This window comes from Peromyscus maniculatus, chromosome 5, assembly GCF_049852395.1.
Source record: "Peromyscus maniculatus bairdii isolate BWxNUB_F1_BW_parent chromosome 5, HU_Pman_BW_mat_3.1, whole genome shotgun sequence".
NCBI classification, from domain to species: Eukaryota; Metazoa; Chordata; class Mammalia; order Rodentia; family Cricetidae; genus Peromyscus; species Peromyscus maniculatus.
This window is the reverse complement of record NC_134856.1, coordinates 19,943,577-19,968,877: the sequence shown is the minus strand read 5'-3', so window position 1 is coordinate 19,968,877 and position 25,301 is coordinate 19,943,577. Positions and strand designations below refer to the sequence as shown.

The 25,301-nt window shown below is 49.4% G+C and overlaps 1 protein-coding gene across 4 annotated transcripts in view; it reads left to right on the top strand.

Moving 5' to 3' along the window:
* The window catches only part of Gpt2 (glutamic--pyruvic transaminase 2), a 43,802-nt gene that overhangs the window by 5,934 nt on the left and 12,567 nt on the right, over positions 1-25,301 (top strand). For all 4 annotated transcript variants that reach the window (XM_076571794.1, XM_006971756.4, XM_076571793.1 and 1 more), the window contains exons 3-10: positions 5,485-5,574; positions 7,441-7,549; positions 11,347-11,477; positions 13,761-14,004; positions 17,942-18,021; positions 19,862-19,998; positions 21,171-21,345; positions 22,952-23,107. In XM_076571794.1, coding sequence (XP_076427909.1) covers positions 5,485-5,574; positions 7,441-7,549; positions 11,347-11,477; positions 13,761-14,004; positions 17,942-18,021; positions 19,862-19,998; positions 21,171-21,345; positions 22,952-23,107 — 1,122 coding nt within the window. The remainder of the gene's footprint in view (positions 1-5,484; positions 5,575-7,440; positions 7,550-11,346; positions 11,478-13,760; positions 14,005-17,941; positions 18,022-19,861; positions 19,999-21,170; positions 21,346-22,951; positions 23,108-25,301) is intronic.

Sequence of the window (25,301 nt, the reverse complement as noted above, 5' to 3'; positions counted from 1 at the left end):
GCTGGCCTGGAACTCACAGATATCGGGATTAAAGGAATATGCCACCACCGCCCTGCTTTTTCTCAAACTGTTACAAATTGCTTGAGTGTAGAAGTATAGAAGATTGCTTCCTACCTCTGACTCTTGGTATGGGGCTTCCTGGGTCAGCTGTGGCTTTGCTGGAATAAGGATCCTGAATGGAAATCATTCAGCTTTTAGATTTATTTTATTTTATTTTTTGTTTTTTTGACACAGGGTTTTTCTGTGAAGCTTTGCGCCTTTCCTGGATCTCGCTCCGTAGACCAGGCTGGCCTCAAACTCACAAAGATCCCTGGCTCTGCCTCCCAAGTACTGGGATTAAAGGCGTGCGCCACCACTGCCCGGCTTAGATTTATTTACTTTAAAATTTTTATTGTTTTTTGTGTATGTGTGTTTTGTCTGTCTGTATGTATATATACCGTGTGGGTGTCTGGTGCCTGTGAGGCCAGAAAAGGGTGTCAGATCCCCTGGAACTGGAGTTAGAGATAATTGTGTGCTGTTATGTTGGTGCTGGGAACCAAACCCAGGTCTTCAGAAATAGCAGCAAGTACTCTTTTCTGCTGGGCTATCTTTCCAATTCTGCTCCGTATAAATCTTGATCTTCCTGGTTGTCTGTGGGGATCAGGGGCTTGCATTGTGTTGAGTCTTAGCGTCTTCTGTGAACTGTACCTGTTTTCAGGACCCGTAGGACCTGATAGGATTTTGTCTTCAGAGCGTCTTTCAGGACTTCTTGCCTGCTCTAGTCTGATTAATTGTCCGTTTGAATCTGGGAGGGAGGGACCTTTCATACAAGGTTTCTTGTATGGAGTCTGGAAAGGCCATGCTCCCACCCTGGACCCAACCCCTTTCCTGTATCCACTTTTGGTAAAGATTTATTTGTGTGTGTGTTCAAGTGTATGTTAGTAGAGGTTCCCGCAGAGGCCAGAAGGTGTGGAGCAGGAGTTACAGACAGCTGTGAGCTGCTGGCCGTGAGTGCTGGGAACTGAACTCGGGTCCTCTTACCCGATGAACTATCTCTGTAGCTCTGTACCACTTCTTACTCTTCCTGTTTTTGCCTTGGTTTTCTCTCTGGTCCCCACCTGGCTTCTCTCACTATCCTGTTTGCTCTATGGGAATATTTGTTGAACAAAAGGGAAACTGGTCTTCTTGAGCATAGGTCTCAGGAAGTGACTGGGCCGTCCGTCCCTTGAACAAGGAAATTAACTTGCTCTTGTGCCTGCCTCCTCTCCAACTCTGTTGGGGTGTGCGTAACTGGCAGATACAAAGTGTGCCTATTTAAGATGTTCACCATGGGGGCTCAGTGGTTAAGAGCACTGGCTGCTCTTCCAGAGGATCCAGATTTGATTCTCAGAATCTATATTGGGAAGCTCACAACCACCTGTAACTTGAACTCCAAGGGATCTGATAACCTCTTCTGGCCGCTGAGAATACTTGCACATGCCTCCCAAGCCCTGGGATTAAAGGCATGTGCCATTACACCTGACTAGCTCTCTTTAATAGTGTTTTCCTCGTGTGTGTGTGTGTGTGTGTGTGTGTGTGTGTGTGTGTGTGTGTGTACACATGGTAGGGCACACGTAGAAGCCATAGGACAACATTGGAGTCATTCTTTGGATGCTGGTCACCTTAGACTTTGAGACAGGCTCCCATTTGCCTGGAACTCATTGAGTCATCTAGGCTGTGAACCCTGGGAGCTCACTTGTGTTTGCTCCCCAGCGCTGAGACTGCAAACATACACCGTTGCGTTTGAGGTTTTTTTCTTTTTTCTTCGTTTTTCGAGACAGGGTTTCTCTGTGTAGCTTTGGAGCCTGTCCTGGAACTCGCTCTGTAGCCCAGGCTGGCCTTGAACTCACAGAGATCCGCCTGCCTCTGCCTCCCGAGTGCTGGGATTAAAGGTGTGTGCCACCACAGCCCGGTGAGGTTTTTTTCAATGTGATTCTGGGGCTGGAGCTCGGGTCATTGTACCCTCCTGAGCCATCTCCTCAGCCTTGTCCCTGTTTGACTCGTCTGCTAGTCTGGTGACCTTTGGAGGTGCTGGGCTGTGGACTGGAAGGACAGTGATACATCTTTTTCTTTCTTCCTCTGGAGAAATGTTTTACCACTGTTGACCCCTGCCCAAGTCCAAGTGGTAGGAAGAGAGCACCCTCCATCCGCTGGACCCCCTCAGTGCCGCCTGGGATGCAGCTGTGGGTTGGACATGGGAAAGTGCAGTAGACAGATGAACTCTAGAATGCTCTGAGAGACAACCAGCATGCTGCATGCTTGTTAGCCCCTCTGTCAAGTGCTGAGCTGGGGCAGTGGCACCACTGAGTTACATGCCGGGCCTGGATAGGCACTCTGGGTTGCTCTTGGCTGTGCAGAATGGACTGCTTGTCTATTCAAGGGAGCCGATTTCCTGGCCCCAGCTCATCTATCATTCGAAGTGTCCATGGTCTGTAGGCACAAAGACCCAGGAAAAGGGGTGCTTGGTGTTCCCAGGCTTCGTGTCAGCAAGCCCTGAATTGGCTAAACGGTGCTAAGGGAAGGGCACAGGGAAGGGACGTCAGGGCTGGATTCCAGGCATTATGTTCTTCTCTATTGGGCTGGCCCAGGGCCCAGGCCTGTAACTGTGTGTTGTCTTGGCCTTGGCTGTGACAGATTTATTTCTTACTGAAGAATAGGCTCTGGCCATACCACACACAGAAGTCACCTATGTAGGCTTAGAGCTACAGTGATTTCAAGGCTGATGTAGGGCTCCTCAACAGGAACCCAGGCCAGTGCTGGGGTGGGGTGGGGTGGGGAGCCTGCCTTTTGTACGTAGTGACTTAGGTAGCCTTTTCATAGCCCCTCCAGCCTTCTTGGCTCCCACCTGTAGGGCGAGCCTTGCAGTTTACGTGCCCATCTCCTGCTCTCACCCCGACCCAGCCTGGTGCAACACATGCTGCCATTACCTGCCTTGGTCTAGAGATGTTTGACTGCCGGGGGTGGAGGGGGGGTGTAGATGTAACCAACCGTCTTATTAAATAAGAAACACAGAAACAATGTAAAAGAGAAAGCCTAGAAGTCAGAGCTCAGAGCTAAAATCTCACCCTTCCTCCTGCTGTCCCAGCTTCGCGAAAAGAGCCCTACTTCCTGTCGGTTCGTATTTTTAAAGTATGTTGTTCTGCCTTCTCATGATTGTATGTTAATAAATAAAGTTGTCTGGGAGTCAGAGCTATTAGAGCCATAGCAAGAGTGTGGCGGTGGTGGCACACGCCTTTAATCCCATAGATATCTGTGTGTTCAGGGTCAGAGCTATTAGAGCCATAGCAAGAGTGTGGCGGTGGCGGCACACGCCTTTAATCCCATAAGATCTCTGTGTGTTCAGGGATACAGCCAGCATTGGAGACATATGCCTTTAAGACCTAGGGGGCTGTACATTCAGACAGTGACGAGGCAGTCATGTGTTTGGGTTTACAACCAATGAGAAGGCAGAACAACATACTTTAAAAATACGAACCGACAGGAAGTAGGGCTCTTTTCGCGAAGCTGGGACAGCAGGAGGAAGGGTGAGATTTTAGCTCTGAGCTCTGACTTCTAGGCTTTCTCTTTTACATTGTTTCTGTGTTTCTTATTTAATAAGACGGTTGGTTACATCTACAGGGGGGGGACACTCCACCTTGGCCATTTCCGACTAGCTCAAAAGATAGGACACAAGGCGTTGCAGGGTCCCCTGTCCCCCAGACACACCTTTCAGAGACTCGGGCCCTGTTTGTGAAGCGCGGAGGCCCTTTCTAGGCTTCTTTACTCACCTACTATGCCTTGTAAATAAGGGCTAGAAACGAGGTTCAGGAAAAAACCTACTTGGCAGCTGCTTTAGTTTCTGGAGCCCACTCTCCTTGTATTTGTTTATTTTAGTTGAGGGGTACATTACTGATCGTAAAAGAAAGCATGGTGGAGAGGGCCAAAGAGAAGACTGAGTGAGTGCCCATTATGTAAGCATGAGCCTGAGTTCAAATCCCCAGTGCCCAGGCAAAAAGCCAGGCCTGGTCCCACCTGTACCTGAAACCCCAGTGCTGGTGGGAACAGAGTGCCAGGACTGGCTGGCTGTGAGCCTGGCCCAAAAACAGCGACTTCCAGGGGCAGTGAGACACACTGTCTCGGGGCAGCAAGGTGGAGAGATGTGGAGAAAAGCTAAAATGCCCCTCTGGCCTCTCCGTTTGCCCATGCTCAAGCGTGGTTTGCATGCATGCACACACATGTGCAGACACACAGATACACTTGTACACACACACACACACACACACACACACACACACACACACACACACACACACGGCTTCACCAGGGTCAAAGCCGTAGAAGTGGATCTGTAAGTGTTGTGTCTGGAAAGCACCACTGGAAGCGGGGAGGCTGCCAGGCCTCCCACCCTTATCCCTTCCTCCTCCGGTGACACTCCAGCCTCCTTCCTGGACAGCTGTGTAAGCTGCTGTTCGCTCCTGATCATCTTTTCAGTCACCCAGGGAGGTCTTTGAACCTGTCTAGTCTATTCCTCCAGAAGCTAAATCTGGATTTATTGGGGAGCTGTGTAGAATCCCACATTTCCACATCTCCGTGATCCATTTTACCTTGGTAGCAGCTCAGGTGTCTGTCACTGACTTCCTCCCTCGTGTCATCCAATCTCTCTTTGTTTTTGTTGTTTTGTTTTGACAGGGTTTCTCTGTGTAGCCCTGGCTGTCCTGGAACTCACTCTGTAGCCCAGGCTGGCCTCGAACTCAGAGGTCTGCTTCTGCCTCCGAGTTAGTCCCTCTGTGGTTCCAGTCTAGTGCTCACTTCATTGTCTTTTATCCTTTCTGCTAAAAAAGAAAGAAAAGGAAACTAGCCATTCTGCAAAACCAGGGTTGCGAGAGAACAAGGCCAGGACCTAATTCCCAGGCCCATGAACTCAGTGTCTCACAGGGGACAGGGACATCGAGGCTCTCCCTCCCTGGCATTTGTCATGTTTTGCTGCTGGCCTCTGCCACTTTTTTTGGACATCTCGGTGGGGTGACAGGCTGTGGAGCTGCCTCAGGATGCACCAGCCACCTAACAGCTCTTCTAGTTTGTCCAGAGCGGGGGGGCAGAGGGGGGGCGCGGGGGGCCGGGGGGAGGGGGCGGGGGAAGGGGAGGGGGCGGGCAGGCAGGCGATAGAGCAGAGCATCCTGGGGCCTGGCTTCCAGAGTTCTAATCCTAATGCTTGTGTTTATCACTTGTGTGACAGCGAGTTTGTTTGTCTTTTGGAACCTCAGTTTTCTCATTGTGGAATGGGTTGCTGCTAGCTCTGCCTCATGGAAATGGTTGTGAAGATTAAATGGGACCGGGCATGTCACAGGCTTAGTTAACACTGCTTGACATTTGGTGGGGCTCAAAATAGGATTGCTTATTAATATCTTGTGGTAATTCTACAACTTGGCCTCGGGAATGTGGGGTCTAAGAGTTGTTAAATAACCACCTGCCACCTTCTCTCTGCAGGGTATCAAAAAACCATTCACTGAGGTAATCCGAGCCAACATTGGGGATGCCCATGCTATGGGCCAGCAGCCAATCACCTTCCTTCGCCAGGTGAGCCAGCCCTGGGGAACAGGCCTCCTGGAGCCCTAAACTAGAACCTGGGAGGGGCCAGTACAGCAAAACACTAGAATCCCTGAGGGATGTGCCACAGAAGTAGCAGCCCTTTCAGGCTCCTATGTCCCCTATTTTTCTCAGCAATCTCCTTCCAAGGGTATCAAAAAATGCCTTAACCCATTTGGGGTGGTCTGGGGTAGGAAGCTTCCAGGAAGGCTCTTCTTCGGTGCTCAGGTGGGGGTGGGGTAATGCCATGGTGAAAATACAGCCCAAAGGGAGCCCCTGGGTTTGAGTGCTGCCTGGCCTTGTGCAAGTGGAAATCATCAGGGTGCCTTGGAGGGCAGATGGAGGTCTTCCTCCAGCCCAGCAGAGAGTTTGGGCTATAGCTGTTACTGCTTCCCGCTCTCAGTCGCCTGCAGTCTAGCTCCTCTCCCTCGTAAGGGTTCTAGGTGATGGCGGGTTTCAGTATTTATGTCTGAGCATCAGTGACAAAATGTTGCATGAGCTAACGGTGCCGGATCAACAGGCTAGAAAGAGGGAAAGCATGGTAGGAAAATGCCACCGGGCACCCTGATCAGGAGTAGGAGACCTAGCTATGGAAAGCTTTTTCCTGGAGAAGGATTGGGGCTGTTTTGGAGTACTGTGTGTGGTTAAGGTACAGGCAGGGCAGGTAATTAACTTTCCCTTTTCCCTACTGCCTTCAGAAGTGGCACAGAGTGGGGTCCCCTAGCTTTGTCCTGTGGGGACTAGAAGGCCTCAGCCACAGCCCCTGTAAACAGAGGAGAGCATACAGCTCGTCCTGGGCCGAGGAGTGCCCTGCCACCGTTACTGCTGACCTTCATAGGACTGTGGATATGAGTGGATTAGGGCCCAGGATGCGGAAGTGGGGAGGCAAGCAGTAGCTCTGTCAGAGCAGAAGCAGGAGGAAGGCCGACAATCCTAGATTGTCAGCAGAGGTTCCAGATGTGGACCTGGTCTCAGGTTGTGAGTAGGTTCCCAACAGTACTTACCTTTCCCGGCTCTCAAACTCATCCCCAAAGCCAACCCAATCCTGGACCCCAGTTGTCCTAAGTTGTCTTGCATGGCGTCAGCCACTTTGTCTGCCTCCTCTGGTCTTCATGATGCCCCTGGGAGACGGGTAGGCTAGACTATTGCTCATTATCCAGAGGAAGAAAAGCCAAGAAGCGGGTTGGTCACCTGACTGGTATCAGAGCTTTGCCCTGTTCTCCCCTGTAGTGAGCCTGGCTTGGTTTCTCAGCTGCCAGCTTTAGGCAGGTGTGCTGGGCTTCACTGGCACCTTGTCACACACGGCCTTGGTTAATCCTCTCAGTCTGTGTGTTTAGGGTGATTTTATGTTACAGGGAGGAAAAAGCCTTTCCGGCTTTCGGATCTGAAGATTAGTCTAGAGGAAGAACAGGCTGAAAAGGACTTCAGGCTGTGTGTCTGCAGGGGGGTTACAGCTTTCTTCCTGTCAGCAAGGTTTTGCCGCCTACAGAGGCCTGGCCCCTTACCCAGGAGACCTTCTAGTTCTTATGATCCTGGATGTTTGGGTCCAGTGTTCTTCATGGATGAGTGGAGGCCAGGGTTGTGTAGCACTCCCACACTCTGCCGTGGCTCCTCTTCTGGCACCTCATCCTTGGGCCAAGCCTGGGGAGTGGTGCCTTGGCCATCAGAATCTCTGCTGCTGCTGCAGAGAGCCAGCATCTTCCTGTTTGCTACCCTCAGCTCCCACAGCCTTGGCTCTGGTGGAAAGGCGTGCTGCGGCGTGGTGTTTGGAGTTGTGGTCTTCTCATTGTACCTTGCCCAGTGCCCTCTGGGCTTGGGGTACCATGTTATAAGCTCAGCTATACCCTGTTTCTTTAGGTGATGGCCCTCTGCACCTATCCAAACCTGCTAAGCAGCCCCAGCTTCCCAGAAGATGCGAAGAAGAGAGCCCGGAGGATCCTGCAGGCCTGTGGTGGAAACAGCCTGGGTGAGACCCAACTTGCAAGGTCCTCAAGGATGTGAAATGAATGTGGGTCCCAGGAGGGGTCTGGGCCCATCACCAAGCAAAGGGCTATGAGGTGGCTGTGCTGTGTGTGTGGACAGTGCTGATGTGCAGAGTGTGTGCAGATGTGGCTGATGTGCAGAGTGTGCAGATGTGCCTGCTCTTCCTCCCTCTAATTTACTAAGTCAGCGGTATACATGCCATCTTCTGGTGGGTCGGATACTCAAGTACGGGTACCTCCATTCCTCTGGATTTGGGTTTGTTAGGCTGGCAGAGATTTATTTAGTTCGGTGACCAGCTGGAGGCTAAATAAAAGGGAAGTTCCCAGCCTTGCTCAAGCTTCTTGTGTCTGTGGCATTGTCTGAGAAATGGCTGCCGCTTTCTGAGGACTGGAAGCATCCAGGTCCCTTCTGCGCCGCTTTGTTTGGCTTTCTTCTGTTTAAGTGTCCCGGTTACCCCTCCCACTCTGTTGAATCCCTTCCAGCCTGCCTCTGTTCCCCTTTGTGGAGAGTCCAGGCCCAGGCCCAGCAGTCTGCCTCCTGACAGAAGCAGGTGCCCTCTGGCTCCATGCGAGGAGGCTCTGACTTTGACCTCTGTAGATGTGAAAATGATATTCTCCCTCCCTACCCTGCTTAGAGTCCGCCGCTTGGCCCCTAGCTCTTTGTTCTCATCTCATTTTCTTTCCTGTGTGTATCCCCCCCACACACACTTTTCCCAGTGCCTGCACAGCATGTCTCAATCAAAATTCTAGTTGTTCTTAAAGCTTTCTTAGGAAATGTGCCCTAATGTTCTGAGACCTAGAATCAAGAGCGAGACAGATATTTTTCTGAATTGCTCAGTCAGGGAACAGCCCCTTGGTCTCTGCCTCCCTCCCCAGTCTCCTCCCCCTTTTCTGCTCTGTCTCTTACGGGCTCTGTGCTTACCTGCTGGCCATGGTGACCCTATCAGCACTCTCGGTTTGGGCACTGTGGTATCTCCCTTAGGAACAGCCAGTGCCCCCTGCTTCCCTGCCTGCCCACCTGAGGTCTAAATCATGTGGTGCAGAAGCATTTCTTGTCCTGTACTCTCTGCCCAGCACGGAGGACAAATGTATTTCTCAGAGACCCGATGGCCCTGAGATCTCCAGAAGTTCCACCGGAGAGGCAGGAGAAGGGGAAGGAGAGTTTGCTTTAAGTGTGTCTAATGTGAGGGGTAGGGAATGGGCCTTTGCTCCACCCACTAAACCTTATCTGAGTTTTGTCCCTCCTTGTCTGTCAGCTAGAGCTAGGGGGTAGGTGAGAGGCTATGTCTATGGAAGGGTTGTCTTGGGGTGTTATAGCGAGACACCAGTAGACCATAAGGGGTTTGTGGCCTACACTGGGCTCTGTCCCAGGAACTCATGAACACAGATGAGGGAAATGCATTCTGGGCCGTCCTTCTCATCTTTCAACTAGGAAGGATTTTGTCTCCATCTCCGGGACTTGTCAGAAAGACTGATGTGTCTGCTAGAGCCTCTTATTAGATGGAGAGAGGTAGCCAGGTCCTGCCCACTGCAAGGAACAGTTAGTGTGGTTACAAGGGTAACACGATGGGAGGTGTCACGTTGGCCGGCTGAGCCTTCGGCAGCCCAAACTGCTACCTACTATAGAAGTAAAAGGAAGTGGAGTGTGTCAGTGTCCTAGGAGCGTGCTGACTGGAGTATGAATTACTAAATATGTACATGAAGTTTTCTAATTTCAAACATTTTTGTTTTGTATTTTGCATATGGGCATTTTGCCTGCACGCATGTCTGTGCACCATTTGCAAGTCTTGTGTCTGTGGAGGTAGGAGAGGGCATTGGGTCTCCTGGAACTTGGAGTTATAGATGGTTGTGAGCCACCATGTGGGTGCTGGGAGTTGAACCCAGGTCCTCTGGAAGAGCAGTCAGTGTTTTTAACCACCGAGTCACCTCTCCAGTCCGTTTTGAAATGTTTAAAATGTATGTGTTTATGCCTGCTTCTCTCTCTGTGTGTGCCCCGGGTGTGTGCAGTGCCCACGGGGCCAGAAGGGGTGTTGAATCCCCTGGAACTGCAGTTACAGGAGGCAGTGAGCCACCGCATGGGTGCTGAGGATTGAATCTGGGTCCTCTGCAAGGACAGCTGGTCCTCCTCACTGCTGAGCTGTTTTTCTAGGCCCTGTGCATGAAGTCTTAAAGTTCACCCATGTTTTTCTCATGACCTTTAAAATCATTTCTTACTTGGTAGGGCGTGGTGACGTGCCCTTTAATTCCAGTAGTCATGAGGCAGAGTCAGGCAGATCAATTTGAGATCAACCAGAGCTAAGTAGAGACACCCTGTCCAAAAAAAAAAAAAAAAAAACAAATTGTTTCTTGCTAGTGCTTTCTTTATTGTCCATCTGACAGGTAGTTCAGTCCTTAGGTTGTGTCCTGGATGCTAACTACCCAGGAGGAGGTGGGAGCTGTGAGCTCTGTCTAGCCTGACTCTGGGCACATAGCATGTACCAGGTGCTATTCCTCACACTGAGGGACACAGGTGATTGGGGTGAATAGTTTCTGTGCTCATGGAGGTACTGCCACTTTTGAGAGAAGCAGACACTGACGATAGTCAGGCCAGGAGAGGCGGCTTAGCCGTTAAGAGCATGTTACATTAAGTACTGTGTTTGCAGAGGACTGGAGTTCAGTTCCCAGCACCCATGTCAAGGCTGCTCAAAGCTGCCTTTAACTCTTGCTCCGGGGGTAGAGGAGTGTCCAGCGATTCCGGCTTCAGCAGGCACCTGCACTCACATGCATATACCCACACATGGATACACACACACATATGTAATTCTTAAGAAAATAATTACTATGAATTTTATATGTCATTCCCAGCTTTCATGACTTATTGGAGAAGGGACGTAAAGCTATAGGATCAAGGGGTCCAAATGTAGAGGAAGAGTTTAAGAAAACAGATTGGAGCTTGGTGTGATGGTACACACCTTAAATCTCAATGCTCAGGAGGCAGAGGCAGACAGTCCAGTGTGGTTTACATGGTGACTTCCAGGCCAGCCTGGGCTAGATGTAGAGACCCCGTCTCAAAACACCAGAAAGAAAACAAGGGGACAGGGTGACATTCAAGCTCAAGAGGAGGTTGAGAAGAAGAGAATTTGCAGATGCCTTCCAGGTGGGCGCAGCCTGGGTAAAGACCTTGAGGTGCAGGACAGTGTGATCCAGGGAAAGGACTAGGTTATTCAGGGTGGCCAGGGAATCTGGCAATGGTGATGTGCCAGGTTATAAACTAAAGAGTAGATGAGCACTCACTCAGGGGAGCGACTTCTAAGCAGAAGTGTGGTGTGGAGGGGCCAGTGGTGACCAGATACTCGAGGATCAGTCTCTAGGATCTGTATTGGTGCCACTTAAGAGTCCTGAGCTATTTTGGAGTACTAGTGTTAACCCATTCTCTCAAGTTCTGTAAAACCATGTGTAAGGAACTAACTAAAGCATAGAAACCCCAGATCTAATGGGTACTGGTGTCATAAATCATCTCTGTATCTCAGGTATGGGCACTACTTGAGACATTAGAAGCCAGGGCTTACCGTATAATAGATGCTCAGTAAACATTGGGTGGAGAGTTGGGTGGATGGATGGATGAGCCCAAATAAATAGGTAAGCAGCTTGCCACAGTTCCAGAGCCCAGAGCAGCAGGAAAGAGGCCCTACTTAGTGTCCACAGCCATCTTTATTCCTAGTTAATTACATGGATGTCATACCCACTTTGTTGAATGAGACATCTTGCCTCTAATCATTATCTTGCTTTTTTTGTCTCACAGGATCTTACAGTGCCAGCCAGGGTGTGAACTGTATCCGGGAAGATGTGGCAGCCTTTATCACCAGGAGAGATGGTGTGCCTGCAGACCCAGACAACATTTACCTGACCACTGGAGCTAGCGACGGTATTTCTGTATGTGCAAAGATGGTCCATTCTTATCCCAGAGTTCACTCGTGTGAAGAGCAGCCTTGCAAGTTAGGACTGTTTGAACTAGCTGGCCAGGAGAAAGACTGGGTGGGCAGAGTGGGTCATCCGCTGGTACCCCTGTCCCAGTAGCTTCTGGTGCCTGATAGTTTCATGACCCTGGAACAACTGCAGTTTCAATTGCCCTGCAGGGATCCACCGGCAGGTCTGACTGGTAGGGAGCTATAGGAAGCTTGAGGGTGCCCCTCGCTCGGCCTCTCTGTTGTCAGCACTACTGGTGTTCCTCCTCTGCTAGGCATTGTGCGAGGTGCTGGGGAGATCTTAGGGAACCAGGTTCACCACTTGGCCTCTGCCAACATGCCAATGTTCTGTGACATTCTAACATTAACACCATATACATAAAGGTCAGCTCATGAGTTTTCTGTTCTGTAGTGAAGAGAAAGGCAAGTGCTGTACTGGTTGCAGCAGGGGCTGTAAGGCTCCTCTGGAAAAGTCTAAAAGATGCAGGAATGCTTGGGGAGGTGGGAGACAGGGGAGTTTTCTAAGCTGAAGATCATTGTATGAAAAGATCTTGATCTGGAAAGAGGCTTACTGTTTCAGAAATGAATTCAAGGTGGGTGAGCTCACACGGTGAGGGATAGTTACCAGAAATAGGACCAGGGAAACAAGTAATGGCGAAGTTCTGTAGGGTCCTGGAAGCCATGCTGAGGATTTAGGTCATCCCGAGAAGAATAGAGAACCTTTGGCACTTGAGTAAAGGGAGGGAGGCCACATGAGTCAATCCATAGTCAGTTCAACTCGGGCCTGGGCAGAAGGAGCTAAGGAACCTGAAATGAAGGAGCCCATAAGAGGTGAGAGAAGAGCTAGCCCAGGCTAGCAGCCAGTCAGCAATGGCATGGGCTATGTGGACTGGAATCAGTGGTTACGTGGCTGATGAGTCAATGATGACACAAGGGCAGGTGGACTGGAATCAATGGTTACGTGGCTGAAGAGTCCATGATGGCAGGTGGACTGGAATCAGTGGTCACATGACTGAAGAGTCCATGATGGCAGGTGGACTGGAATCAGTGGTCACATGGCTGAGGAGTCCATGATGGCAGGTGGACTGGAATCAGTGGTTATGTGGCTGAAGTCTAGAATTCTAGGCTTGGGGAGAGGGCTCGTGGCCTCCTGGGGTTTTGTTGTTGGCTTGTCCTGTTATTTCTTCAGTGCTGAGGATCAAATCTGGCCCTCAGTGTGCTAGGCAAGTGCTGTACCATTTAGCTGCACTCACCCTGGCCCTCCATCCACTTTCGGCGTGTTTCTCTCTGGCTCCGGCTCTGTACTAAGTGCCATTAACTCACGTATTCTCCCGACTTGAGCTGTTGTGATTATCTTTTCCATCTTATCGGGGCTCTTGGTCTCCTGACCTTACAGGCTCTTGTTTTGATGTTGAGTGTTTGTTTCCCAGAGCCTGTAAGTAGAAGCATTGATCCCATGAGGAAGTAGGCCCAGAGCCAGTAAATATCATCATGCTTTCCAGTCTGGTGGGATTCTTGCAGCAAGGAATTGATCCTGAGGTGGACCCTGTGGCCACGTGTGAGATAGAAGGTCTTCCTGCAGAAGATTTTGGCTTACTAATTCAGTGAACTATTGCCACTTTCCCCAACACCTCACTGGATGCCCGTGTTTTCTTAGGGTGTCTATAAATATGCGCCTTGCTTAGCGTGAAAACAGGTGAAAGTGCCACCTGGTAGCTGGTGATACCGTTTCAACACTCTCCTATTTAGAAGTCCATCCAGCCATGTGTGGGCAGCTGATGATTGTTGATAAAGTGGAGTTCAAATGAGAATATCGGGGTGAGGTCAGAACTAGGGCAAGACCGGCTGGGATACTGTTTTAGAAAGTGGTTGGTTGGTTAGGTCTTTGGGAATAGGATCTCACAGTGTAGCCCAGGCTGGCCTCAAACTCAAGCTGGTCCTGCCTCAGCCACCCAAGTGCTGTTATTATGCATCTGTTGCTCCATACCTATCAAGTGTCCAGTCCTTTACTCCATGCCATTCATATGTCGAGAACTTGAAGACACTTTGTGTTTTGCATTGCCTACAGCACCCCTCATGTTCCAGCTGAGGAAACAGGGAAGTGATGCAAACTTGATGCCACGCCACCACACTAGAAGCAGGCAGTCGGGTGGAGAGCTGGGACTGGGCCTCCTCAGGCTTGTCTGCTCATGGCCTCTTGAAGGATGAGGAGCAGCAGCAGGGACCCTGTAGATGTTACTTTGTGTTGCAGACGATCCTGAAGCTCCTGGTCTCCGGGGGTGGCAAGTCGCGGACAGGCGTGATGATCCCCATCCCACAGTACCCTCTGTACTCTGCGGTCATCTCCGAGCTGGATGCCGTCCAGGTGAACTACTACCTAGACGAGGAGAACTGCTGGGCCTTGAATGTGGACGAGCTCCGGCGGGCAGTGCGGCAAGCCAAAGACCACTGTGACCCCAAAGTTCTCTGCATTATCAACCCCGGGAACCCCACAGGTCTGCATTTCACTCTCTTGCCACTTTCTCGGGGACGTGGAGGGGCTGGTATGCCGGATGCATGACTCCGAAAGAATTAAGTGACACAAGGTTCTCTCTGTCCCAGTTTCCCAATTCACCCCACGTTTGCTCACAGCTGTGAAACTCGCCTCAGGCCACCTCGGGAGATGAGGAGCAGGCGGTTTTTTAGGGTTGTCTTACCAACAGGACCTGTTCTTTTTCCTATTTTACCTCCATTTGTAAAGACTCCCCTCCTCAGGTAATCCACACACACTGTCACCATCCAGCCGGGGGTGCATTTTATGTTTACTTCCTTTTGTTTTTCTCAACTGGCTTCAGAACGCCAGTGCGTGGAGTTTGGCTGGTTCCTTGAGAAGAAAATGCCGTATTAAAAACAAACAAAAGAAATAATAAGCCTGTTTCTAGACGTTGAAAAGCACCCCAAATTCTGCATGTTTTTCTTAGGAAAAAAAAAAAAGAAAGTATACAGTTCTGCCTGTTTTCGCTCCCAAGCTGCTGGCTCATGTGTCTCCAGGGCTATCTGGATGAGAGGACAGGAACTCCCTTCTCCTTTGTTGAGCTAAGTTGGATTGGGGCCAAAATACATCCGAGTTGATGGTGGAATCTGCTTCTCTAAAACGTGAAATGTTGCTTCAATCAGCTGAAAGCAGCCACTTTAATTCCTGGACGCAGCAAAGGTGCACCTGGTGCAGACACTGGTTTGGATGCTCCCGTGCCTTGTAGGAGGGGTGAAGAGTCTCTTCTACCCGTGTGCAGTCAGGGAAGTGACACAGAACTCTGTTCTCAATTAGGCTGTAGATCAATATCACAAAGCGAGCTTTGCAAGCCTCCCAGGCCAGTCCAAACGTCCATGTTCTTAATGCTGATGAGAACTACTTCCTTAGGACACTGGTTCCTAAATGTCTAGCTTGTTAAAGTGCAGAATGTGGACTCTGCTCACCACTGTTTTAATGACTGGGGTAGGGCTGGAGAGCTGGCAGGTCCACCCAGTCCAAGATGACGCTTGTGCTGGTCCCAGGGCCACACGTGGAACAGCAGGTTTGTCTGCTGAGTCGGCTCCTGAGTCAGTCCTCTTATGTCTGTGTCTTTGGAGACAGTGTATTCCTAGCTGGTCTAGCATGTGCTTTGTCATCCAGGCGGGCCTCAGAGTCACAGCAGTCGCCCCCCTCCTTCAGCCTCTGAGTGCTGGGATGATGGGCATATGCCGTTGGCCTGTCTTTTGGGTCAGGGTTTTCTGCTCTGGTATTTATGTAAATCTTTGTACCTCCCTGCCTGGGAGAACATACCTCCACCAAAGACTTGCCTATTCTAAGTAAAGGAATCCTGTGAATGTGTATTATAAGTAATTCTCTCTCTCTCTCTCTCTCTCTCTCTCTCTCTCTCTCTCTCTCTCTATCTCTCTCCTTTGTTTGTTTGAGACAGGGTCTCACTCTGTAGCCTCTGCTGTCCTGGAACTCGCTCTGTAGACCAGGCTGGCCTCAAACTCACAGAGATCTGCCTGCCTTTTCCTCCCAAGTACTGGGATTGAAGACATGCGCCACCACACCCAGCCTTATAAGTAATTCTTAAGAAGAGTGACTTATGAGCAGGCGCCATCTGCCCTTGTTCCCTGGGGTTTTAATGTTTGGAAGTCAGTCAGCTGCTAGGAGAGGGGTGGTAGGAGTGGACGCTTCCCAACCACATATCATAACCAGCTTGGCTAAAAGCTGTCAAAGTAGCCTGAGAGGTTAAGCCAGGGTGCTTTGGCTTTCAAGAGAAAAACCAGCTCCAGACGGAAAGGCCCTGTGGTGGGGCTTGAAGTCTGGTCGTAAAGTGGCACCTGAATCAGCACTACTGGGGAAGCGATCTCAGGTCACATCTCAGCTCTGCTGTCATCGACTGAGTTGGACTCCTTTCGCGAATCTGTCCTTGGAGGGCCTTCAGCAACTCCATCCCTTGCTCACCAGATGAAACCTTAGAGTCCATCTTTTCCTGTGATTTCACTGAGTCCTGCGTACTGGCCCATCTCAGAACCAGTCAAATCACTAGGACTTTGATAAGACAGCTCTTTTATTTATTCCCTCCTAGATAGGCTGGCCTAGAGCTCCCAACCCTCCTGCTTCGGCATACCCAGGGCTTGGATTAGAGGTGTGTGTCTAGGCCGGCACCATTCCTTTATCTCCTGCTGGGTGGGGGTGGGGGTCTCCACAAGACAGCCGTGGTATGCTACAGGCATGAGGAGGTAAAATCACCGATGCCCCTGTCAGTTTGTGGGGAATTCCTTAGGCCATCTTCTGGTGTGATGCATCAAAGCTGTGTCTTGTGTCACCCCAAGCCAGGCATAGCCGGCCCCTATAAAGTCATCTAGACTTTCTCGTATTCTCCACAGCTGTTCATGTTTGTCTCTTCGGTGTTTCGTGGCTGTGCCCTAAGTGATTGCTGAATCCCAGGCCCTGGCTAAACATAAGCTTGTCTTTATCTTCAAGTGTGCGTCGTGTATATCAGTGGCATTTTTGCATCCATCCGACCTCATTTCCTCCACCAGGCTGAAGCCCTTTCAAGACTCTGGTCCTTCAGTTTCTCCTTGTGTCCCCCTTAGCAGTCTGTGAACATGGTTTAGTATATTCCAGTGCTCACATCTCTGCTGGTGTTCCAATAGGATGTAGTTAGGAGAGGACGAGACTCACAGAGGGTTTGCAGGCAGGCTCTACCCAGAGAGGCCAGGCCCATCTATGAGAGCAATGCTGCTAACATATGGCAACCAGGACCTGCCACTCTGCCGAGTCCCAGAGCCCTGAGCTTCCTTCCTATGAAGCCTGGCTGGCACTCTGTGGCCAAAGAAAAGTCAGTCCCTTACTAAAGAAGTCGGCTCATTCTTAAGTAGAGGAAGGTAGAAATCCTGGCTGAATCATAAGATACATTTCTATACTTTTATAGACATTTTTCATATCATTCCATAGATAAGTATATGACATTTTTTTTTCTTCTTAGCCAAACGAAAACAGTCTACATGCTTCTCTGCATTAAGATGGCTATACGTGCAGAAATAATACATGTATATATGTTTATATTTGTGCATCTATGTATAACACAACATAAATAAATATGCTGGACACACGGTACAGAAGTCAGCAGGCCTGACTGAGCACACCAGAAGGCCCTGGTGTCCCACTCAGAGCAGGAGGAACTACAGGGAGGGCTCCACTTCCGTCTTCTTACCCTTGGCTCCCTGCTCCTGTGGTGTGCCTGTGGGCTGCTGACTCAGCCGTCTTGCTGTTTGACCCATTCTCCGCCGTGAGTGGTGGGTGTCTTCCCTGCTGGTGCTGAGGCACGTCCTGAAGGAGACAAGGAGCACTGCAGGGTGCTCGCTCTCAGGGTCCCTGATGGTGCCAGTTCTCTCTGCAGTAGCAGCTGACAGGAGACACCAGCCTGGCTCGTTCATTTGGTATTCTGCAAGTACTGCTTTGAACACTTGCCAGCGCTGAGGGTAAATGACGAGCTGAGCTGGGACAAGCCTGGCGCTTCCTTGTGGGCGTGTGCACCTGCCTTTCTGGGAAGACACCCACAGTTCTTCTCAGTACCTCCAGCTCAGTTACCATATCAACCAGCACAGTCTTCTGCGTTACTTGCCGCTGGTGCATAGTATAGGAGTTGGGGGTAGCTGACGAAATTAACGCCTTCAATTTTATTTTCCTGTTCACTATGACATGCTCATGCCCTTCTGTCCTCCAGAACAGGCAAACATCATGCACACGTGTGCATACCTCAGTCGTCAGAATAATGAACAAGTTAGGTGTTACACAGAAAATCTAGGAGGGTGGTCTCCTGGGCTCTTCAGGGAACTCAGAGCACCCAAGTGATTTGGGTGGGAGCATTACTTGGGGACAACTTGAGTAGCATTACAACCTACATGTTGGTTTTTTTGGGGATTTTGTAGGCCAGGTACAAAGCAGAAAGTGCATAGAAGATGTGATTCACTTTGCCTGGGAAGAGAAGCTTTTCCTCCTGGCTGATGAGGTAAGAGCAGTCCCAGAGATGGGTGGGCAAGCTCAGAGAGGGAGGGGGCAAGCCTTCTCTTATAGGGGAGGGACCCAGGTCTGATTATCCTATAGCCAGAGAGAACTTTCTAGGCAGAGTGATTCTGGGTAAGCAAAGGTGAGGATGTTCATTCTTAACCTATGAATTTGGGACTAAAATTATCTCTCTGTTGGCTTGGATTCTAGTTGTAGTGTACACACACACACACACACACACACACACACACACACATACATTCTCCATATATGTAGAGAAAGGGAGACTGAGGCTTTGTTATGTAACCCAGGCTACCCTAGAACTCACTGTATAGGCCAGGCTGGCTTTAAACTCACAGCAACCCTCCTGCTTTAGTCTCCCAGTGTTGACATTACAGGTGTCAGCTTTAAATCACTTTAAACTGGGAGGAGGAGGAAGAGGAGGAGGGTGACGATGATGATGATGAGGGTCACAGATATATGGCAAACTATGTCTTCCAAATCCTTCTCCTTTCATCTCTGTATGTCAACCTCATGCACAGACTGATTATCTTCCCAGCCTAGAAAGCAGCTTTTCATCCCTGTAGTTCCATCAAGTTTACACCTGATTGGTTCAGCTTGAGCCACAATTATTGAACCAATCACTATAGCCTGGCGTTGTAACATGCAAATTGACCAGGCCCAGGCAAGGTGCAAGTTTGTCTGTTCTGCCCTTCGCTAACTTCCACCCAGAAAGCTAGGGAGGGCCGTCCCTGAGGGAAATCCATGGGCTCCTACCTAAGAGTGGGGTGTAGCTGCCCTGTGTCAGCAATGGCTGACGCCACTCTGAAGGTGCAGCTTTGTAGTTCTCATCGTTATCTCATTTACTCTCCGAGCCTGTGAGGATCTCAGGTCTGTAATCGTGAGGCCTAGGCTTGCCCGTTCTTTGTCTGCTTTGGAAGAAAGGAACTGAGGATCCATCGTATTCCATTGCCACTTTACCTTCATCGCTACGTGTTTTCTGGTTAGCCGTAGTTTCTAGAATACTGCTTTCTTTTCTTCTTAAGCATTCCGCTCTATTACCACATTTAAATTGCCATAATTAATCATGGACCTAAAAACCTTAATTTCTAAAGAAAAAGAGGCCGCAGAGAGACCTGGGGGTTCCTTATGACAGTGTACTAACTACCCACTGGTCCAGAAAGCTGATTTCCCTGATGATGGAACAGGCAGGGTGGTCCATGTAGGCTGTGAGTGCTAGATCTAGAGAAAGGGAAGAACAAACTGAGTGTGGGTTCTGCTCTGGCAAAAAGAACAGAGGCAGAGACAAATGATTCCAAACCTCGTAAGTGGCATGAAGGACACCCGATGGCGTTAACCCCTAAAAGAGAGAAAGCAGAGGCAGGAGGCAGCTGACACTGTTTCTGTCACTAGAGGAGTGAACTATGCTGTAGGAGAAGAGTTTGCTTGGGCGGATGGGAGCCCCTGGTGTCATCACTGGCCCAATGCCTTAAACAGGCAGCCTAGAGATTGGGTAGGGGAAGTGTGGGAGATGTCAGGGAAGCTCCTAAACTGTCTTCAGCTGAAGCATCCAGTCCGAGGCTTTTCCCTTGCTTGTTCTGAAAGGTTCCTTCAGGCACATTCTGGCTTCTCTGTGGAAATAAAGCTGGGCTGGTTGGTTTGATCAAGGCTGGGCTTTGTGACCCACATCTGATGACCTGTACTTATTCACGTTGTACCTACACATGACAGGTTCACCCTGTGCACCCCTCTTGGGTGTGGACCCTTGGCTACTCTCAGCCACAGCCTTTACTTGTTCATAGCTTCCAGGAGAACTCATTGCAACTGTCATGTTTCCCCTGCAGGTGTATCAGGACAACGTGTACTCTCCTGACTGTAGATTCCATTCCTTTAAGAAAGTGCTCTACCAGATGGGGCAGGAGTACTCCAGCAACGTGGAGCTCGCGTCCTTCCACTCCACCTCTAAGGGCTACATGGGCGAGTACGTTGACCTCCCCTCCTCTTCTGCCGCTGGCGGGTCTGTTTTCCCAGCACTGCTTCCTTCTGTCTGCCTGCTCCTCTGTTGGCCCTGTGGTCCACCCGCATGCTTGGAAAGCAGCCCTTATCCTTTGCTGCTGCTGTAAGTCAGGAGACAGGCTGCATCTCCCTGGCAAATCTAGTGTAAGAACTATCCTTGTGCAGGGGCTCAGGTCAAATGCAGCCATGCTCAAAAGAAACCAGCCTGTGAGCAAGTGATGGGAGTGAAAACAGGTTCCTCTAGCAGCTCTAAGCTTGGGATCTTGTACTGTAACATGGACGGGATCTGGGGGCCCATGAGGAGAGGAGTTGGGTGGACCAACCCTGTGGACTCAGCTCTGTGTCCAAGGCTGCCTTAGCACAGGGGGGATTATGAGGCCTAAGGGCCAGTTTGGGGCCCATCTTTGTTTGACTAGCATTTCCCAAGCACCCCGAGTTTGCAGCACCGAGGACCCTGCCATCCATAGCCAATACGTTATTGAGAAATGAAGAACTAGGCAAAGAGGAAAGTCATGTGACAGATGGAGAACTGAGGTCACAGAGGAGGTAGAAATGCCAGAGGGTGGGACTGGAGTTGGAAGAAGGGAGACATTTGGGTGAAGAACATTCTAGGTAGAAGGAGTGGTATATGAAGTCTGAAGACATATTTTGCCTAGGTCATGGGAGCTGTCTTCTTAGATTGTTCTTGGCTTAATTTGATGTAGACTAGTGTATGAATTAGGTTTCAGGGTAGGCAGCTGTAACAATATGGCTCTAAAATTTAGAGGCTCCAAAGGGGGTGAAAATGTATTTATTTTTGACATAATGATTCAGACCCCAGGAAGACAAGGCTGCACTCCTTGAGGGCATTTGAGGACCGTGGCTTGTGAGTCTGCTTTCTCAACAGTCTCCATCTCTAGGATGAGCACTGTCTCCACCTCCCTGGAAGCAGGAAGGGAAAAGAAGAAGGAGAGCACTTGCTTTCCCTTGTAGGGAAGTGGCTTTGTCCTATCACATGTTTACCTACCCCTGGCAAGAACTCAGCCGCAGCTGCCTGCCTGGTACCCAGGGTGTGGTGCTGTAGACTCTGGTGTCCAGTCTGCATTTGTGAGGTCTTCCTCTAACTGGTGGGTGTGCTCCCTCTCTTCATCTCCCCAGGTGTGGCTACAGAGGGGGCTACATGGAGGTGATCAATTTGCACCCTGAGATCAAAGGCCAGCTGGTAAAGCTGCTGTCAGTCCGTCTCTGCCCGCCGGTGTCTGGACAAGCCGCCATGGACATCGTTGTGAACCCCCCTGAACCAGGCGAGGAGTCTTTTGAGCAGTTCAGCAGGGTGAGTCTGCTTAGCCTGTCTGCGTCACTGCTGTTGTCACGGTCATGGTAAATTAACAGCCACCACTCCAGGTGGCCATACATTCCGGAGTGTGTCTTTGTGTGTCCGTCCACGTCCATCCTTCAAGGGGCACCCATGATGTTTCTTGGTGGCTGAACCACCCTCATGAGTTAAGTCCAAAAATGCAACAGAGAGTATGTGTAGAAGTGGGAAGACTTTCTGTGTGAATGAACGGACTCTTTTCTCTCATCTGTGTGCATCATAAATGGGTAGGATCCCAGAAGGAGCACCCCATGTCTTGCAGACATTTTTGTTGCTAACCTGAAAAGAAGGGAAAGTAGATAGGAAGAGCAACATCAGTTAAAAAAACAACAAAACCATTTTAGATGGTAGACTCTAAAAGTCAGTGCCCAGATGGTGTAAATGCCCCCCCCCTCTCTCTCTCTCTCTCTCTCTCTCTCTCTCTCTCTCGGGAGGTTGTAGGGAGAGATTTGCTTGTTTATTTTTTGGACACAGGGTTTAATAGCCCTCACTGTTTTTGAATTCATGATCCTATAGCTTCAACCTCCCAAAGGCTAGGATTACAGGCATCTACTACCCCCCCTTCCTTCATCCTCTTTTTTAGAGTAAAATACAAATAAGTAAACTTTTTCTCTTTTTAAATACATGGTTCTAGCCTGCTGTAGTGAATGCGTCTAATTCTAGCACTTAGGAGACAGAAGCAGGAGGATTTCTGTGAGTTCGAGGCCAGCCTGGTCTACATAGTGAGTTCCAGGAGAGCCAGAGCTACAGTGAGACCCTGTGTAAACAAACAGTTCGGTGTCATTAAGGAAAGACATTCAGATTGTGCAGCCATCTCTCCCATCCATCTCAAGAGCTTTTCCAACCTCCCTAATTGAAATTTCAGACCTAGTAAATACATAGCTTCCCACTCTCCATTTCTCCAGTTCCTGGAAGCATGAATTCCTCTCACATTTGTATGTAGGAGTGGACTTATACAATGTTTGTTCTTCTGTGACTGACTTATTCCACTTGGCACAGTGTCCCAGAAGAGTAGCTATCTCTTTGGGATTGAAGGCTGGGTCGTATGTCATTGCATGGACACACCATGTTTCGTTTTTGTGCTCATCTTCAGGGCCCACCTTGTCATCCCTCTTATACGGTAGTACTTGCAGGAAGCCTGATTGATCTGTTCCAGCTTTGGACGCTTTTCCAGCTCTGCTGACTCTGTTCTGTCTGGGTCTGGGTCCATATACACCACACTGACAGAGAATACTATCTGTCTGTCTGTTCCTCTGTCTGTCTGTCTGTCCCTTGATTACATCATGGGGCTGGGCTGATCTCCAGGGGGATCCATGACTCTCATAGAAGTGTTTCTAGGGTATTCCACCAGGGTCAGGGCCATTCAGACTGAATGAAAAAAAAGAAATCCCTAAAGAAAGACGTCTATCTGTCCATGTCCACCCCCTTCCCCTTGTCCTATTCACAGTGCCGTGCACACACAGTTCATCTCCTGTCAATGTGTTCTATTGCCTATGTGTTGAAAGAAGAGCCTTCCGTAGCTTTTCTAGGAGTATTGATATCTGTGCTTTCTGTCCGTCATCAGGAGAAAGAATTCGTTCTTGGAAATCTGGCCAAAAAAGCGAAGCTGACAGAAGATCTCTTTAACCAAGTCCCAGGGATTCAGTGCAACCCCCTGCAAGGAGCGATGTATGCTTTTCCTCGGATCCTCATTCCTGCCAAGGCTGTGGAGGCGGCTCAGGTCAGTGGAGAGCTGGCTGTCTTCCTGGATTCACTTGAGCTGTCTGGGTCAGGGTTGGCTTTTTGCTTTGGCGAACAGCGGTGCTGGCCTCGGGGTTCTGGACTCTGATCCTCTTGGACAGCTTCTTAGTCGCAGCTGCCGCAGAGTATGGTGGTGTGAGGCAAGCAGAGGCTAACCCCAAGTGGGAGTCCAGTGTGGCCAGTGCTGCCCTGCGGGTCGGGGCGTAGCTCAGTTGGTAAGCTGTTAAGACACGCTGCTTGCAGAAGATCTGAGTCTGGCTTCCAGCACCTACGTGGTGCCTCACAGCCATCCATAACTCCAGTTTTAGGGGAGCCAACACCTTGTTTTGTTGTCTGAGGATATACGCATAGTACGCAGTCCAACATCCGGGTAAAACACTCATACACATAAAATAAATTTAAAAAATATTAAAGCCACAAGACATGCTGGTTCTGAAAGGCAGGACCCGAGTGGGGTGTGATAGTGACGGTGGAGAAGCAATGAGTCCTCCCCTCCCCCGCCGTTGCGTCCTGCAACAGTGATTCCTAAGCCTGAGGATGCCCAGTGGGTACCTTGGATTTGGGGAAGAGCCACTTCTAGTTCACGGAGGCTTTGAGGAGTTGAGCCTGTACCTGCAAGTCCTCAGATGGTGTTGCAGACCCCACTTCGAGGTTCAAGGGCAAAGCACTATGTCTGAAAGTAGCATCCTCATGCTGCCCTGGAATACCTGACTACCTTGTTAGACAGTCGCTGGGAATTCCCAGACACAGAATCAGACGCCCAGTGTCAGAACCTAGGCATCCCAGGGACTGTTATATAACCTTCTGTATTTGTTGCTGTTTTCATTGCTGTGACCAAACACATGACAAGGTACAATGTAAGGGAGAATGGATTTATTTTGGCTCCTGGTTTATGAGTATGGCCGTCTATTGTAGATGTAACCAATCGTATTATTAAAATAAGAAACACAGAGCCAAGGTAAAAGAGAAAAGCCGAGAGGTCAGAGCTCAGAGATAAAATCTTACCTCCTGCAGTGCTCCTAGCTTCCCCGAGAGAGGGAGGTACTTCCTGTGTCCCTGTTTAAATAATCTTTCTGTTCTGCCTTCTCATTGGTTGTAAACCCAACCACATGACTGCCTCATCACTGCCTGTAAGTACCGCCCTCCAGGTCTTAAAGGCGTATGTCTCCAATACTGGCTGTATCCCTGAACACACAGAAATCTACCTAGCTCTTCTAACCACCACGCTCTCACTATGGCTCTAATAGCTCTGACCCCAGGGCAACTTTATTTATTAACATAAAATTAAAATAACATTTCAGTACAAATAAAATATCACCACATTTCCCCTTTTCTATTTTAATAAAAAGAAAAAAGGCAAAAGGTTATAACTAACAAAAGAAAAGCTATATACAAAAGTACAATAACTATATACAATATATACAAGTAACAAATACCTAAACGATGTCTAGTCCATTTGTATTTGACAAATCAGAGAAAATAATTCCCTTATCTATCCTATTTTAGTAAGTCCAAAATGTATCTAATTCACTTTCTATCCTAATTAATCTTCAACTATAACTAACTAATCTTCAACTCCCTCAGAGACCCAAGAAGGAAATAATATTAGCTAACAAAAATAAAAACAGGAAGTGCACAAAAGCAACTTCCAAAAATTTTGTGAGTTGACAGAAACAGCCAGCTGCCTGGACAGTCACCTGAGGTTTCTCCACAGTGTTGGGGCATCATCTTCAGCCTATAGGCTTAGCGTATCTGACAGACTCATTTGTGAAGTAGGTTGTACACAAGGTCAACAGTTCAACCTCACACTGGGTGAGAGCAGTCCATGTACCAGAAACACCTGAATTCCACTAGTGTCATGTCATGATTCAGGATTTTAAATTCTGGAAATTGTTGATGGTTTTTGAATTCAGCTGTCCATTCTTCTTGGCTGTGTATATATGGCTTCATCTAAGCATGCCCTTCTCCACATCCCTCTATTAAATGCCAGTCTACTATTGAGAGGCGTGAGCTTTCAGTTGCTGTTCCATTGCACAACAGAAGCCATCGGCCCACTGCCTGTTCAGCTGCCTTCAAAGAAAAGGGCACTGTACCTTTTCCAGATTGTGAAGGCCACTTCAGGGATGGTGCCATATTGTCCTGGCCTCAGAAGATGCCGTCTGATAAAGCCATAA